Genomic DNA, 12,868 nt, shown 5'->3' on the forward strand with positions numbered 1-12,868 from the left:
AAAGCCTATGCCATGCAAAGTCACATTCTGTAAAGCTTCTCCTTCTGCATCACATGCCCTGTAAATTTTCCACTCATGTCTGGATTTTATGTTTTAAAATTACCTGTAAAGCTGAACTGTGTGTTACCCATGATCCCAGACTAAATACTGAAAAAACACTTAGTTCAGTCTCAATAACTGCTGTCAATCATGGTAGGTTATATGCTAGCCATGTATTATTCTCTATATAAAGTAATGAAAGCCAGCAGTGGGTAGACACTTTGTGAAACTCTTAGCTATCAAAACTGAACTTCAATTTTTAAAACCTTATCATCTACTGTTACTGCCCACACAGACCACAAAAAAGGAAGAGACTCCAGAACACAGGGCACTGGCTTCAGCAACTAGGCCACATTACTTTCCAATTAATATTCTGTCGAGTGTTAAATAGTAAAAAAACTAAATATATCTTTCAAGTTTTAATTCTTAACTATCCACACCAAAGCCTGAAAGCCTTTAAATAACCATCACAGAAATGGTCCTGCATTGGCAGCAGCATGGCATGCGGCCACGCCACCCTGACAAATCTTATGACTTACCGGCACTAACTCTAGGCGAGTTCTAACTCCCAAGGTTATTCATCCCATAGCATCTCTATCATGAGAACTAGTTGTGGTGGCAGTTTTTTGGCACATGACCGCTGGCACATTAGGAACTCAAAGGAGAGACTAAAATCTAAAGAAGTTACCAGCTGAGGGTGAATTTGAAACAGTTACCTAGAAGCAAAAGGTTTGATATTCCTCTTTCAATTCCTTGAGACATCAAATCCTGGGACGGAAACATTTTCCATGGTTATTTTCTCCAGAGGCATTCAATTGTAATGACAAATTATAAAATTAGGCTGCTACTCAATCTCCTTTTACAGCATATATCCATCCAATTTTAGAGTAAAAATATAATCAGAAACAGATTTAGTTTAGTTTGTGCTTCATCTAAATTTCATAGATAAATTTAAAAAGCCATCCCATTTGGAGACAATCTTTTTGCTTTATAACATCTCCTTATTCTGATAACAGTATAGGCCAAATTTATCTAATGCCAGATCATCAGTGTAATCTTTCCCTTCCTTCACAGCCAGTCCACTTGAATTAACTGGGGTCTCAATGTTTTTCATACAGTGAATTTAGTAAACATAATAAAGCGCTCCCTCTAATAAATCTTTTTTTTTAATAAAATTTCCTCCTCTCAACACACATCGTAGAACTTTTAAAAATATCAGCAAAATTTATTATTACTGGATCCTTTTCAGTTTAAGATTTAATTGGTCACCATTTGGTAGGTTTGAGAAAAAACATTAGTGTCCATTCACTTGAATTTGTGAAAGTTGCCACAACATGAACCAGTTCAAAGATTTAGGTAAAAAGAGCAGCACAGGAAGTTAAAAAAAAAAAAAAAAAAAAAAACAAAAAAAAAACACACAATTAAGCCGCTAATCATTCTACTATGCTAGTCACAGAAAAGGGCTGTTGTCAAGTCTAGTAAAGCACAAAGTATTACCCCACTCTCCAATAGTATATGCAGTTAAGAGTGAGGAGATCTAGGACATCCCCCTATCAATGCTTTGCCCAGTCTAATTTGGAATGACGCAGGCAGTGGTGTTTCCACTCTATCCCTAAGGAAACTATTCCACAGTCTGATAGACCTCATTGTTAGGAAGTTATGCCCAATATTCACAGTTTTTCGTTGTCTTAGAAAAAGTGTATAAAATCCAAGTATTGTACTTTGCTGTGTTTTTTCCCCAAGAATAACACTTCACTGCTTCGTTCCACATCATACACATACAAACAGCATTAAAATTTATACACTTACCCAATGTCAGCTGTAATAAGCAATCCTAAATAACAAAGCAGTGTTTATGTACATCATACGAGGGAAGTATTCCACAGGGAAATAGATTTCATTTTCATTTTCAAGGTCCCACAGCATTAATTCAGTAATAAAACAATTACAAATCCTCCAAGAGTGTCCTTTTAAATTGTCCTGCAGAAAATAGTGGGGCTTACTGAAGCATCTGAAAATGTTAGGTCTTGCAATGTTGGGTTCAGTAGATATATGAAAGAAGGCATAACTGTGGGTGGAAGGAAAAGAGCAACATTTGGTGCACATCCACTGGACCTAATGAGTTGTTCCGGGAGATGAAGCTTTCACACCATCACAACTGGCATTCTGGACTAACCCCCTTTGACAGTCTGTGGGAACTTCCCACAAACCATGGGGGGGAGGGAGCGCTTGTTTATTTGTTTGTGTTCTTTTACAAAACTCATTATTAGTTCACCTCTACCGTTAGTAGTAACTTGAACCAGTTTAGTCAGCCTTCTTGCTTGGGAAGCCAACAAATAGTTAATATAAGACCAAAATGATAACAGACACGGTGACAGCGATGAATAGGGTACATATCAAGCTCCTTTTTGAGCCTAGAGAATCTCTGCAGATGCTTTGTTTCTCCCCATATTAGCTAGGCACTCCTTTTATGAGCTTCTTAATGAGGGATGCATTTCACCTGACTTTCAGGTTCAGCAAGTAACTCCGCTGCTTTCCCTCAACTTTCCTGCCCACCTGCTTTTCAGGAGCTTGATTTCCGAGCCCCACTACACCTGATCAGGATCAGAGGTTCAGGAATGTAACTTCATAGATTCCCTGGGGAAAGGAGCGGGTTCTTCAGCCAACTGCTGGTGGCCTCAATCTGGTGCTGCCCAAGATGCTGGTAACACCCTCACCCTCCCACCTCTCTTCTATATTAGATGGACCAAAAGAATTGAGCAGGCAGATCCCAACGCCAATCCTAACGTCAGGTAAAATGTCATCACCACCCCTGTTGCCTCTGCCAACTCTTTTGGCAAGATCTTGGGGCCATAGATGATAGCTAAGGTACCCAGGTAACCATTGCTGAGTCCTAAGAGCACAATGAAGACAGCTGGGTAGACATCTTTGTTGAAGATTACCATTTTGATATGGCTCCGAGGCTGATAGTTACATAACATGAACAGGGGTAGTGACAAAGTCCTTAGGAGGACCAGAGCAGGGAGCAGTTTGCTCTTTGGGCCAGGGGCCTGGATCCAGGCGGTGATTTGCCGTCCACACCAGTCAGCAAAATTGTACAAAAGGAAACTGGTGAGGGGGATGAAGTACTTATTGGTCCATAAGCTCCCCGAGTCCTTGTTGACAGATTCTATGCTGGAGGAGATGGAAGGAAATATGATGATAGAGATGAAAAAGACATAGAAGACACAGAAGCCCAGGACAGCGGTCTTCTTCAGGATAGGACGTAGGGGTGGGATATTTTGGTCACTGGTCGCTTTGGCTGGAAATGAGCTGGTGGTAATGCCTTTTGACTCATCCACTCCCTCTAAATAACTGCTAGGCAATACACCAGCTGGGTGTGTGCTACCCTTGTGGCTTTTCATGTAATACCTGAAAGGAGAGAGGAAGGAAAACTGTCAACAACCCAATGAAATCAAGATGGACAGCTGCAATGAGAACAGAATTTGGCTGTGCAGGAAAATTTGCTGGCACCCAACAAATAAGGAATTCAATATTTAGATTATATAGCTTGTACTGCCCACCTCATTAGAAACTGATCCCCGCCCCAGCCCAGAATCCAGAGAGAACGTTGATGTCTGCAAACTCCCTAAAACCTTGTCAACAGGGAAACGGAGAACAGAAATTCAGCACAAGCAGTGGCAATCCCCACAGTTACTGTCAGTGGATTTTATTTTAATAAAGGGCTACACATACAGACTACTTCAATGACCTTAGAATTTAATAGACACATAAGATCACATTCCTCTTCCTTGCCAAGATCCCACTCCCTACACAATATGGGCACATGTCAATCGTATCATGGGGGAGTGTACAAAATACTTGTTTCCTGTGCTCTTCACTGTACAATAAAAGAGGGCTGTGAACAAAACAAAAACATTATCTCCTGCTCCCACATGAACCTACCTACATCACCACAAATGCACTCTAACTAGTGCTTCCTATGGAATTTACTCAAATCCCATAGACTTTCCAACTCCCTTCTCCCAACCTGAATGTGTCATAATTAAACAAGAAATGCCTCTCATGCACAGAGATGCCCAGCTATTCACAGGAGGGCTCGACAGACATTTCAAAACCAATCAGGCTTGGAGAATCCAGATGTTGAGGAGTCCAAAATACTGGTATGTCCCACTGGTTACTGCATGAACCAGGGGACCTGTTTGGTTGTTATCTGTATGTTTCAGGGGTTAATCTGAATAAGAGTTAGTTTAACTACTTCTGATTAAGCAGTTCTAGAGCTGCTTATGTGGTTTCAGTCATTCCCCTCCCCCTCTTCCTCACAAAAGTAGCTTTTCAGAAACTCAAGACAAGTTGCAAATCCTCCAGTTTCTGTTTGTGGTTTCTGTCAAATCAGGAAGATCATATGAAAGAGACCCAGCAAAGGAACTGAACACAAGCAGCAGGACTGCAATGCACAGGGTGTGTTGCATGGCCCTCCGAGCAGGGTAGGAGAGAAGGGGGATTCTTGCAACAATCAGACAAGCATGTGAGCAAATAACATACAAGGCAAGACTGCCGAATGGCAGGAGAAATGGGCATCACATAAGACTATGATTTTCCTGACCCTTTACACTACACAATGAAAGAGAAAGTAGGTCCCCAGCTACCCCATTTGCACTGCTGTTCTTATCGCTGGCTTTTCACACCTCAACATACTACAATCATGTACTTTGTAGCTCTTATTAGGGAGAAAAATACCTCTCTACCTGCACCTGAGGCATATTCACCACATCCAAAGTCTATATCAGGTGAACCGTGCTTAGGGTATTTGCATAGTCAATGGCCTGGTGGCTTGACAGGCTTTACCTGGAGTATTCCAACTTGGGAAGAATCAGGTATACCACAATGCAGACAATGATGAAGACATCTGCTGTCAGGAAGTAGGCCAAGGCGCTGTCTGTAACATCAGCTGCTGCTGCCAGGTCCACCACCGATGCCACAGCACTGACTGTGCCTCCCATGGCCTGACCTACATGGGGGAGAAAAAGCAAGAATTCAGTGTCAAAGCAGCATGTAATAATGCCCAGCTTATACTGGATCAGCCAGGCCCAGACACTTGGGTAGACAGCAGCTTCAAAGCTGAAATAGAGGGCAGGAATTAGAGAGATGAAGGTAAGAGGCCTGCACCTAGGAATTTCAGAAACCATTTTTAACTGAAATGTATAGGCAAACTTCAGTGCTCTTGGAACAGAGCCATTGATAGTATTGGCCAGAGCCATACACACAGCTGGCAAGTGCTGTGCAAGTGCTCACACACAACTTAGCCAATGCACTTTAATCCTAACCGATGAACACGGCTTGAATTCCAGCGCCAGGTCTCTCGATACAAGGCAGCCAATCGCTGCAAGCTGTATGGTGGTTTTTCTACATCCCAAAACTCCCAAATATTTGGCTAGCTGGAAACCTCTAAACTCATTTCGTCTGACCCAAGCCTCACTGTAGTCTCGGCCTCCAGAGGTGAAAAGCCAGTGCATTACCACGTTGGATCATCTAGTTACCCCAGCAGCCTCGAAAGGGAAAGCCCATCTGCATGTTTGGTATTGCCTCTACTTCTATGTAGGTCTCAAATCAGTTATTTATTGGATCACAACCCCTACTGTGTACCAATTGTGTAGTGAAATGGGAGCTCCGCTTTTCATCCATCCGTCTCCCCCCTCCAGCAAGGGTACACAAATACATTACATTGTGGGGGCCAGGTGGGTCTGGTGTGCTGGGCTTTAATGTGGATTTCCTATGCCTAGTTTCAGAGGGTAGAGTGTTAGTTACTGGATCAGAAACCCAAGCTTGGTTTTCTAAAATTGGGAGTTTGATAGTCTCTCTCTTTTACCTCCCAAAATGCAAATCAAGTTGCCAATACCACATACACATTTTTTACAACAGGAACAGCCACATCTGAGACAAGCTAATTTCCCTCACCAGGGAAAAAAAAAATCATTAAAACATTCCTGCCTTGGCCCAAGGAAGTATTTCTGAAGTCACTGTCTTGATTTCTTCCCCCTCATCTCTCTCTTAACATTCTAAATGCACTGCAGGGTAGGTATCAACAACAGCCAAACCTCCAGGGACCTCATCACTCATGACTCTCAGCGTGTCCCTCATCAGTTATGGAAATGAGCATAAATGTGGAATATAAAAAGAGAGACAATGCGAAGTTTAATATTTCCTGAGATATAAACAAATGTGGAACTAAAGAATGTTCTTCCCCCTATAGAAAAATCAACTCTGTGGTCCTTTGTCTCACATTGTTTAGGGGAAATTCACCTACAGGATATGGATACCAAGGATCTGGTATTCTCCTTGTCTCTTTTGAGAGAACAAATACTATTTTAGACAGTGAAGTACGGCAGTCTACAAAACATTTACAGAAACTAGAGAGTCAACTCACATGACTGGCTGTTTTTCTTCCTTGGGAACTTCCCTTTATCTCAGTCTACAGATTATTATTTTTTTTAAATAAAGGAAAGGTCATGTTACTTCAGCCAACATGCAGACCTCATTATCACGTCTAAATGCAAGATGCAGCAAAACCTCCACCAAGATGGAGCATGTGCTACAGAACCGAAAGCACGGGTCACAAAACTAAACCCCGTGATTCTAAGCAGTTTCTAAGCTCTCGTCAGTCTGTTTCTCAGTGAGTGGGTAGTTTTCCATTGAAAAAGCTAATTATTTACTTACTGCCACCGATTCCATTTTGAATATCAGAGAGAAATTAACCTGAAATCAACGCCTGCGAATTCTTCATGGGGAAACAGCCTGTCAGGCCAAAGATGCTGCTAGAGAAGATGGTCGAGGCACTGCTGACTATAACCACACAAACTATGGTTATGACAAAAAAACGCTGTGTCCATGTGGATGTGTCCATTTTCACCAGCACAGTGATCACCACGAAGACAGCCAGCATGACAGCCAAGGAGGACAGAATGCGGATGCTGGCAGATACCCTAGAGAAGAAATGCAATGGTTTGGGGTTTTTTAAAAATGAGACCCCCTCCACTATCTATCCCCCCACTATCTATTTTAGTCACAGAAATCTATTATTCATAACTTCTATTACAGTAGTGCCTAGATGCCCCAGCTGAGATCAGGGTCCGATTGTGCTAGGCACTGTATACACACATAGTAAGAGACAGTTTCTGAGGCGCTCACAATTTAAACACACAGACTATGGGGAAGGGGAGTGGAAACAGAGCTGGGGGAGGTGAAGTGATTTGCCCCAAGTTAGCAAATTGGCAGAAGAACCCAGGTCTCCTGGCTCCCAGTATAGTGCCCTATGCATTAGACCATACTGCCTCTCCTTACATGTGACTCACCTTCAAATGCCTACAGGCTGGCACAATCTACTCTATTCTACATATTTCATTTTTAAAAACCCTAGTCACTGAAAAGTTTCCAGACAAATACAATAATGGCTATCATTTTGTAACTTTGAAACTCTTGGGTGGAAAAGGGTACAGAAATGCAAAGTACTCTACAAACTAAGTAATTTTCACAACTCAAGCTAAGGACCTTTGCTTTAAAGGTAGCCAAGAAGTGCCATGTGCTAGTAGTACTGACTGCTGTCAAAATGCAGCGTACAAGTGTGTAGCTGTCACCCTGTCCCACTTTTTAGAGCACACACTCAAGATGCCACACCACAACATGGGAACTTGGGAACTGACAATGGAGTTGTTTTGGAAGCACAAACGACAGCCTAGAAATGCATACTCTGGCTAAGGCAGGCTGCTGATGTGTCAGCCAACTGGGAGATAATACAAGAGCACAAAGGAAGCCAGGTGCCTAGAGAAATGAAGCTAGTGTAGAAGTTGCTATGAACTAATTCCTCTGGGGTGGGAAGGTCCAAGAAAAAGGGGAGAAATAAAAAGTAATTATTTTAAAGTGTTTAGATATCAAGTTGATGACTTCCACATCTTCCATCAGTGCTTATTCAACTCAATAAGTCTATAAACCCAACCAAGCTGTAAATATCTATTTCTAGCAGAAACAGGAGATATTCCCCTCAGAAGAGCAACACGCAGCAGCAACAAAGTCTGCTTGGGGAATACGGCAGGCTGGGTGAAAGCAATCATATGCTTGTCACTACAAGATAATTAGTTGCCTGAACAGGAAAGTTACTTATTATAGACACACAAGACTTTATCAGCTCACCTTCAGGGCAGAGGTGGGATGAAGGAAAAAGGAAGAAAAAGAAAAGCTAAGCTAGCAATCAAGATCTAGAGATGAAGTGTTGAAATATATTCCTTTCATCCTCAGATACAAGGTCTCCTGTACTAAACCTTATTCTCCTAGGCAGGTCTCCCAGGGACCACAATATGGTGCATCATGCCTTATAGTTACCCAAACGACAAATACTGTAGTCTGACTGGCCCATTTTTAGGAGGATGAAGGACTCCGGACAAATATGCCTTGTGTGCATGGAACACCTTTTTGAAAAGCAATTAAAACACAAATAATTATATCTGGTCAAACAGGAGCACGGATATGAATACAAGTGTATTCACGCACCCACAAGGAGTCAGCACTACCTGGTTTTGTTGTTCTCTCCCAAATGATGTACAAGAAAAACTTTCATGATCTCATATGTGTTGGTATCCACAGACAGTGCCACTACTTTAAAACAGCAATAATGGTTAGCTCTCAAAGATGCTGTTATACTGAAGGTGGAGCATATGCTAGCCAGACATGCTGCATAATATTTGAACCACAGGGAACCGATTTGCTCAGAATTCTTCATAATGTTAATCTGCCTCATGAGTATTTATGATGTTGAAAATTTAACATAATAAAACACTTATTGATTATAGATGCACCAGTCAGAAGAATCTGTGATATGCAGGAGATAGATGCTACATTTAAATGTAATGCATTAAATACATAATAGTTTAGTGAAATGGATACATTAGCAGTCTGAATGATATGCAAGAAAAACAAGAGCTATTTTCTGAAGTTCTCCTTTGCTTTCTTTCCCTTTCCCCTGTTTGCATGCAACATGCTAAAATAGGTAACAACTGAGCACCTATTTTAGGAATTTATCACTTGGCTAATAATTACTATGGTATTAACGGTGAACATTAAAGTACCTACTCAATATGAAGTAGGTACTGTACACACACATACTCACCTCCTGCCATTGTGCACTGATATGGCTCATCTTCAGACTAATTTCCATTCTTTCTTCAGTGATTAGAACTCACAGAATAAGGCAGATAAAAGGGACTGGCACACAGGCAAACACCGTAGGTACAGAAAATAGAACTATAGTTGCCAGTCAACAGGGAATCAAGACAAGTACAGCGCTATAGTTCCCTCTAAAAGATTTTCTCCTAGTGGGTGGGGAAACCTTTGCCCTGTGTCTCAGATTCTCTTGGCAGGGGGTAAACTGGTCAATGGGAACAAGGCGGAGCTTCCTGCAACAGGGAAAGGTACCCTGAGGCGCAGGGCCGGCTCTAACTTTTTTGCTGCCCCAAGCAGCTCCCCACCCCCCCCGCGGAATTCTGCGCCGCACCGCGCCGAGCCGTGCTGCCCCCCCGCCACCCCAAGATTGGCCGCCCCTTATCAGGTGCCGCCCCAAGCATGTGCTTGGTTGCCTGGTGTCTGGAGCCGGCCCTGCTGAGGCGGGTCTGAAGTGAGGGTAGCAATCCCACAACCCCCTTACAACAGTTTTGCAACCTCCCCAGAACTTCTTTTCGGTCAGGACCCCCATGGTTACAAAACTGTGAAATTTCAGCTGTAAACATCTGCAAATGTGAAATTGACTAATTTTCAAATCCTATGGCTGTGAAATTGACCAGAATGGACCATGAATTTGGTGGGGCCCTAGTTATAAACTAGAGTAGCATTCAGAACACAGATTTAGTAAAAACTAAGCGCGCGAAAGAACAAGGGTTCTGACTCAGGCCATGTGGCGGTAAGAAGGACTGGAGAGGCATCGACCCACACAGCCTATTATATCGTGGGGTGGGAGCACAAGGGGATGCACGGCACATGTGCGGATCAAAGGGCACTGCTAAGAAAGCCTTCTGGCTCCGGTGCATGGTGTGCATGCGCACCCCACATTTGGAATACTGTAGTAGGGTGATCACCCCGCTTCTGCCTGAAGGTGAGGTGAGGCGAGCCACCGGCCTGCAGAGGAGGTGCCACACTGGTGAGTCGGCGCCCCGCCACACGTGGTGGAGCATGTGGGCACCCAGTCCACCCCTGATACAAAGGGCAGGGCAGGGACTGTGGGACTATTGCCCAGATCTGAGAGGGAAAACGTGAAGGTGGTGAAGATGGACTGGTACTGGAGAGTCTGTGTGGTCCGGCTCGCCGAGCAGCAAGCGGGACTGATTCAGCTGCTGTGGGGCAGGGCACATAGATCTCATTGGGGGCCAGGCACCTGCGGCTGGAGGCTGGTGCCAGGGCCTAAAGACTGTTTCGCCTGTGGGCGACTGGGACACTACCAACAGGAGTGCTCCTACTGGGGACCCCACCTGGACAAGGAAGAAATTGAAGGCGCACTCCCTGTGAGGGTAACAGGGGGGCCCTCGAACATGTTGGGCCTGTAAAGAGCCCGGGCACACAAGGAGGGGGTGCCCTCAGGGGACTTGCCAGGCTCAGGCTAGCCCTGAGGGAAGGGTTAAGCCTGAAACAGACAGTGGGAAGGCCGTGGCCAAGGGAAGGCACAAGAGGTGCTTCCACTGCCATACCAAGGGCCATTTAAAAAGGCACTGCCCCCTAAGAGAAAGGGGGAGCACTGACAAAGGGGCCCAGTCTGAGCCTGACCAGGCTGGAGGGACAGGGAAGGCAGGGGGCCCAAACCAGGAACTGTTGGGGGCAGAGAGGCCCCAGATAAACCAGGGAACCCACACGGAATCCAGGAGGGCTACGGTGGGATCTCAGAGAGGGGAACCCACGTGGGAGCTGAGAGGGCTATGGTGGGGACCCAGACTGTTATAGAGGGAAGCAGGTGGCTCCACATAGTGGAGAGCCCGCAGCAGGAGAAGGATTCCCTGCGAGCCCAGTTGCGAGGGGCACTGGGGCAACAGGGATCCCCCCTGCACATTCTTAAGGGGGAGGGTGTGTAGCAGGGTGGTCACCCCGCTTCTGCCTGAAGGGGATAAAGCAGCCCTGGAGAGGACTACAGCAGGGAAAGCTAGACTCATTGGGGAAACAGCCACAGCTGGGGTCACGCCCCAATCAGGCCACAACTGGCCCTATAAAAGGGCTGTGAGCCATGAGCTCAAAAAGGACACTCTTTCTCTAGCTTCTGAGAGAGAAGGACCTGGATGCTTGGGAGCTGAGATGGGTGCCTGAGGTGGAGCAGGGCTGGGAAAGGACAGAGGGAGATGGCGAGCTCCAGCCTGATAAAACCCCAGGCTGCAGGCCTTGGTGAAGGCCTATGAAAGGGTACTGGGGCTGCAGAGAGGCAGCCCAGAGATAGGCAAAGACAGCAGGTCCTAACCTCCCTGCCGATGATGAGTGGTTTACAGACTGCAGTCCACCCTAGTGAGTGGGGGCTAGATGATGATTGGCAGTAGCCACTGAGGCAAGGTGGGGCTAGAGGGTTGGAGGTTCCCCTGGGAGGGGAGACCCAGAGACAGTGGGTTGCTGCTGGGGGCAGAACCCTGAAGTAGAGAGGTACCGGGGTCTGGGAGGGACACGGGGGGCCAGTGGCGGGCGAGCCACCAGCCTGCAGAGGGCGCTCTGGGCTGGAAAGAGTAATTCCCAAGACGACCAGCAGGAGACGCCACGCCGGTGAGTCGTCACCCCACCACAAATACATATAGGGACCATCATTCAAAGAAGAATCACTGATTCCAGGGACCTGTACTATGTTATAAACTACAGTAGCATTCAGAACACAGATTTCACAGGGAAATGTAACAAGGAACTTAATACTGTATTTGACCTTTTTCTACAGTGGGCTGTTATTTCTCTGAAAAAATAACATCACACAAGAGAACATATACATGAGTTTGTGCACAGAAATGTATCTGTGCCTTGTCTAATACTTAAGAGGTGTCTTGAGTGGGCTTTGCTGTGGCGACAGAACAGCAGAGTGAGTCTCTTTCCTAAGCAGTTTAGCTAACATTTTTTTCTGGTTAAATGTAGTTCCCCCTTAGATGTTTCAGCTTGACTTCAAGCCCACTGCTGTGCTAGCACTAAAAACTAGAGAAAAGGGTGGAGTGATTGGACTGCAGAGGGAGCAGGCAAGCCTGGAAATGGTGGTGCTTAATGCATCCTGGACTGGAGATGTAACTGCACTTACCTGTTGACTAGCACAAAGTTTCCAATCAGGCAGAGCACTGAAGGCACAGTTGAGGCAATGGAAATGTAACTTTCAAAGTAGTCCTGCAAAAAGCAACAAAGGCATTTAAAACCAAAATCAGAAACAAATCTAGCTACACACTACCTCAGAAACCTCTTATACAAGTAGCAGCGAACAAATCAAGAACACCAAGACAAAGCTCTGAGCTGCCATACCATCATAATGCCTGGGGGCCTACAGACTGAGCTGCAATTTACCAAACTTATTTCTAATGCACTTGTCTTAATCTTCCAGCTCGTTACTGTGTTGGCTACCATAAATAGTATGAGCTACTAAAATATTTACTGCATTAGTATCTGTCAAGGCTGATTCCCCACTCTGGCACTTCAAGTGCAGAAAGTGGGGGCCTGCAAGGATTCAAAAAATTAATTATGGCCACTCCAGGCTTGTATTAAACTCCCAAGGTTACAGTTTCTCTCTGATCTTGGATGGGTAGATGCTGCCACCACCCAAATGCAAACCCCTTGGAACCCAGGAAGG

At 44.9% G+C, this 12,868-nt stretch overlaps 2 protein-coding genes across 2 annotated transcripts in view; both read right to left on the reverse strand.

Moving 5' to 3' along the window:
* The window catches only part of CDH23 (cadherin related 23), a 544,508-nt gene extending 542,550 nt beyond the window's left edge, over positions 1–1,958 (reverse strand). The window contains exon 1 of the mRNA XM_034775586.1: positions 1,849–1,958. The gene's annotated coding sequence lies outside the window, so the exon portion shown is untranslated. The remainder of the gene's footprint in view (positions 1–1,848) is intronic.
* SLC29A3 (solute carrier family 29 member 3) overlaps positions 1,437–12,868 on the reverse strand; it is a 29,358-nt gene continuing 17,926 nt past the window's right edge. Inside the window, exons 3-6 of the mRNA XM_034775589.1 lie at positions 12,329–12,411; positions 6,796–7,022; positions 4,888–5,050; positions 1,437–3,450 (exon numbers count right to left, since the gene is read on the reverse strand). Of these exons, the coding sequence (XP_034631480.1) occupies positions 2,772–3,450; positions 4,888–5,050; positions 6,796–7,022; positions 12,329–12,411 (1,152 nt within the window). The 3' untranslated portion in view covers positions 1,437–2,771. The remainder of the gene's footprint in view (positions 3,451–4,887; positions 5,051–6,795; positions 7,023–12,328; positions 12,412–12,868) is intronic.

This window comes from Trachemys scripta, chromosome 7 (genome assembly GCF_013100865.1).
Source record: "Trachemys scripta elegans isolate TJP31775 chromosome 7, CAS_Tse_1.0, whole genome shotgun sequence".
In the NCBI taxonomy this organism is placed as follows: Eukaryota; Metazoa; Chordata; order Testudines; family Emydidae; genus Trachemys; species Trachemys scripta.